General features: G+C 49.2%; 1 protein-coding gene across 1 annotated transcript in view; it reads left to right on the top strand.

Annotated features, from left to right (window-relative positions):
- Window positions 1-4,928, top strand: part of STK24 (serine/threonine kinase 24) — a 65,755-nt gene that overhangs the window by 44,836 nt on the left and 15,991 nt on the right. Inside the window, exon 5 of the mRNA XM_023513105.1 lies at window positions 231-279. Coding sequence (XP_023368873.1) covers window positions 231-279 — 49 coding nt within the window. The remainder of the gene's footprint in view (window positions 1-230; window positions 280-4,928) is intronic.

Below are 4,928 nucleotides of genomic sequence, written 5' to 3'. Positions count from 1 at the left end.
CACCTTGTTGTACACAGAACATGAAGAATAAGGTGACTTTGCCTTGGGGCCCAAGGTCACTGCTAAAAGCTGTTGGCATAGTAGCTGAGTTGAAGGTGTGTGTTTCCCAGCACTGGAGAGGGGAACCTGGCTGTCTGACTATTGAATTATAGTGGTGGCTGTGACTTCAGGTTTGGAAGGCACCCTGATGGTCTTGGTAGCCACTGGCCAGTATGGTCTTCATCCCCCAGCCCCATGATAGCAGAGCTGGCTGAGGCTGGGCACGTCTTCTGCTTGGGAGTATCTTTGCTCTGTGTGATGGATCACCTCTGTGGCTGCTGCTAACCTCTGTTGGTCCTTTTCTTGGGGGTCATATAATTTTAGGACTTGATAAGAACTTACATGTTTAGTTCATTCTCTTAATTTTAAGCTGAGGCTCATTTATCAAAGTTCTCTGTCTAGGTTTTGGTAGGGCTAGGCCTAGAATCCAAGTTTCTCAACTCATCTGATTATGCCACCCTGATTATTCTTTTTTCATTCTTTGTAGTAGATGAGGCAACCAACCATGTGACTCAGGACTCAGATCTCCTTGTCACTGCTCACACTAGAATTTTTCTTCGAGTTGTCCTGGCTGCCCTCCCCATCTTTCTTCCAAGTGCAAAGCCTCTTGGGCATTTGCTGAAGGTGGCATCTGGGCATCACGCAAGCTGTGCCAGCCTTCTTCCTAGAGCTCTTGCCAAGATCAGAAGGCTCTGATCTGATCAGGACATAGTGCAGCGTTCTTGCTGGGGCGATAAAACCATGCTGTCTCCCATTGACAGAGCACATGCTTGTTTGAGGAGAAGATAGTGTGAGAAAATGTGTTTTTTGGTCTTTATTGCTTTACCTTTTACTTTGATTTATGTCAAAAGTTCTGTCATTTGTTTGGATCATACCCAGCACCTCTTAACTGGAAGTGACGTGTGAATAGATTACGTTTATGTGAAATTGACTTCCAGTGTGCTGATAGGAGGGGTGACATGTGCAGGGCAAGGTCCCATCTGTGTCTCAGTATTGAGGTTATCAGGGTGGGATTTCAGGGGTCAGGACTCAGGGATGTACCCCCTGCCCCCCACTGGGTGTGGCTGTGGGCTGGCAGGGCCCAACAGAGGCTGCTTGTCTCAGTGCTTCACAGATACCCTTCCAGGGCCTGGTTTGCCCTTGGGGCAGCTGATGCTTGTAGAGCAGTGGTTCTCAACCTTCCTAATGCTGCGACCTGTTAATACAGTTCCCGTGGGTCGCGACCCACAGGTTGAGAACCGCTGTTGAAGAGGTTCCCTGGAGCGAGGCTGGCTGCTCTGGTTTCCTGATGTGCAGACTCACTTGGCTTCTCCCCAGTTCTCCCTTTTACTCTTTTCTGCATGTACTTACAAGCGTTTTCCTAGTACTCTCTGCCAGAAACGACCTTACCCTGAGGGCGACAGGCTGTGCCTGGTAGTTGAGAGTGTGCACCCCCCAGGTCTCCAGGGGGCCGGTTGGGAGAAGTAGTGGGTGGTGCCACTTGCCCCAGCATGCCCAGCCCACTGAACCACAGGAAGCATGCGCCTTCATTTTCTGTGTTCAGAACCCTCTTCTACATAGAGACTTCTTGATCCAGTGTTGTGAACCCTTGTCATGGGGGCTGCTCGGGGGTTCCCAAATGTGTCTGCGTATGCAGGGTAGTCTGAGTACAGTGGTGTTAAGTCCTGATTGTTGGTATGTGTGAGAAACCTTTCTAAGGTGATTGGGCAAGTTTGGTTTGTTTTACAAAGCCCTTAGAACTTTGAAGGTGGTGGGTGCCAAGGGAGGTAATTGTGCTGTCCTGCAGAGAAGCCTTCGGTTTCAACACTACAGCTGGGTCTTGGGCTGAGTGACTTTAATTTTTTCTTTCCTTTATAAAGTTATCATTTCAGCAAATGGTTTGAACTTGGGTAAAGGTGTGGTCATTTTCTCTGTACTCATTCAGTCAGCCAGTCACCTGCTAGGCTGTAGTTTTGCCCTGAGCTGTGGTGAATCATTTACATCCTTGCCAAGCAGTTGCAGTGCTGGGTGTTCAGCGCTCTCACAGGTAAGCAGGGAGTCCCTAAGAGCCCCTTACCCCCCAAAAGGAATGTCAGAGGAAGCTGGGGATGGTGTTATAGAAGTGACTTTTCAATCCCTTGAAGACAAAGGAGGGCTGTTCCGATGGAGGCCAGGGGTCAGCATTTGGAGTGCAGACTGTGGTGGGCGAAGTAGTTGGCAGTGAAGTGACATCCTGAGGACACTGTGAGCTCCGCAGCAGTATTCTTTTCTCTCTCTCTCTCTGGTCTTTTTTTTTTTTTTTTGCCTCAATGGCAGTGCATGCATGCTCTTTAGTGATAATATGGAAAATGCTGAAAAGGGAGAAAAAAATCTGTAGACTAGAGCCAAGTCATTCTGGTGTCCAGTCATCTTTGAAACAACTGTTTGCAGTCTAACCCTGGTGAAAAGTGGAAATAAGTGATGCATTGATGGAAAAAGAGAACATTGCTAAAAATGAATGCAAACATGGCAGGATTAGCTGGTGTGTTGCTGGGTCCCATGAACCTGTCCGCTGCAGTGTGTGACTGACCTCCCTGTCGTTGAGCCCCTGCCCCCTGCCCCCTGCCTGCAGAATCCGAATTCTTTCCAGTCCGGGCTGGGAGGAATGAGCCCTGAGGTGGGCTGTGTCCACAGCAGACAGTAGACTTTGTTTTAGCACTAGTCACTTCGGGGCTCTTCGTGCCCACACCAATCTTCCTCTCTAGCTGCCGCATTTCTAAAGGTGCATTTCTAAATGTCAAACCTAATGAAATAAATACCTTGTTGTAAATTAATTTTTGTTTGGATTTTCTGGTTTTATAATTGTGATTTTGGATTACCCATGGTTTTCTTCTGCCTCTTGCTTATTGAGAGTTGGTTGTGGATTCTTCTAGACTTTTTTTTTTTTTGCAGTTTTTAGCCGGGGATGGGTTTGAACCCGTCACCTCCGGCATATGGAGCCAGCACTCTACTCCTTGAGCCACAGGCACTGCCCCTGGACTTCTTTTCTTTCTTTCTTTCTTTTTTTTTTTTGAGGCAGAGCCTCAAGCTGTCCCCCTGGGTAGAGTGCGGTGGCATCACAGTTCACAGCAACCTCTAACTCCTGGACTCAAGCCAGTCTCCTGCCTCCGCCTCCCAGATAGCTGGAACCACAGGTGCCTGCCACAATGCCCGGCTATGTTTTTTGGTGGGCCCGGGCTGGATTCGAACCCTCCAGCTCAGGTGTATGTGGCTGGCGCCTTAGCCTCTTGAGCCACAGGCGCCAAGCCTAGACTTATTTTCTTAATTTAGACTTATTTTCATCATTTTTTGTATCACTTACGTTGTGTTTTCAGATTGTAGCCAGCTGACTCTGTTTAGCACGCTATGGTGAAGACTCAGGTGTTTTGTGTACTCCCCTCTCCTCGCCAGTGTTGGGGGAGTCCTCAACCAGCAACAATGGATAATCCCGTATGGTCCCACTGGAGCTGCCTGGGAGTTCCACGTGGAGAGAGATCTGTTTACAGTTAATACCTGCAGTTGCAATTTTTGACTGGAGCTTACATTAAAACCACTGTCTGTCTTCCCTGTCTGCAGTGTTTTAATGTCTAATTTTATGTCTTTCTTAAATGGCAAGTAATGAGACTCTTTTACCTTACTCTTATTGCTTTTGTATGACTGCCCTTCTCTCTTGTAACTTTTATTTTAGAAGTCAGGCCTAGGGTTTTAACCTAATGCTGTATTTCCTAGAGGCAGTAGTAGGCAAATTCAGTTACATCCATCAGGGTATATCAACACATCATTGTTGACGCGCCGACAGTTCCTGGGGTTAATGTGCCACAGCCATGTAGTCGGTCTGCTGAGGTTGCATGCCAGTAACTCTGCTGCTGGGTACTTGGGGTAGTATATACCATTTTCTAAATTTAAAGTTTATTTAGGATGGATTACTACAAGTGGAATTAATTGGTTTTAACAAGTTCAGATACTTTTTGCGGGCTTTGATTAGCATGTTAGATTACTTGCCAGTCTGGGTTTTCCAGAGTAGCCAGCAGGGTGTCAGAGGTCTCAGGAGCCAGTGGGCAGGAAGACCATGTGAAAGCCTCACAGAAGACCTGGGAAGAGAGAGACAAGCACCCAGGAGGGGTAGAGGGAACAAGGGCACTGAGGCTCAGGAACTCTTCACTCTGAGCATCTGGTATGTGGATTGAGGAGGCCTGTAGAGGGGTCCCCTGGAACTGAGTGCCCCTCAGGCCCCTGGTTTGTCTGCCTGGGCAGGTGGCCACAGTTTGTGTTGGTGGTGCTGTTCTAGCCATACTCCTGCAACAAGCTTGGATGAGTGATGGTTGGGTGGAGTTTGTGCAGGACTGAGAAAGGGTTTTCTCTGTTGAGTTCGCTGTGTGTGTGCTAGCATGTAGAAGTGGGCACCTGCTCCTTGGGGTTGGTTGGTGTGTGCTAGCGTGTGGAAGTTGGCACCTGCTCCTTGGGGCTGGTTGGTGTGTGCTAGCACGTGGAAGTGGGCACCTGCTCCTTGGGGTGGGTTGGTGTGTGCTAGTCTGTGGAAGTGGGCGCCTGCTCCTTGGAGTTGGTTGGTGTGTGCTAACACGTGGAAGTGGGCACCTGCTCCTTGAGGTTGGTTGGTTGTGCTAGTGTGTGGAAGTGGGCACCTGCTCCTTGGAGTTGGTTGGTGTGTGCTAGCGTGTGGAAGTGGGTGCCTGCTCCTTGGGGTGGGTTGGTGTGTGCTAGCCTGTGGAAGTGGGCACCTGCTCCTTGGGGTTGGTTGGTTGTGCTAGTGTGTGGAAGTGGGCACCTGCTCCTTGGGGCTGGTTGGTGTGTGCTAGCACGTGGAAGTGGGCATCTGCTCCTTGGGGTTGGTTGGTTGTGCTAGCGCGTGGAAGTGGGCACCTGCTCCTTGG

This window comes from Otolemur garnettii, unplaced genomic scaffold, assembly GCF_000181295.1.
Source record: "Otolemur garnettii isolate 467f Iridium unplaced genomic scaffold, OtoGar3 scaffold00034, whole genome shotgun sequence".
Classification (NCBI taxonomy): domain Eukaryota; kingdom Metazoa; phylum Chordata; class Mammalia; order Primates; family Galagidae; genus Otolemur; species Otolemur garnettii.
This window is presented reverse-complemented; position numbering and strand designations above follow the sequence as displayed.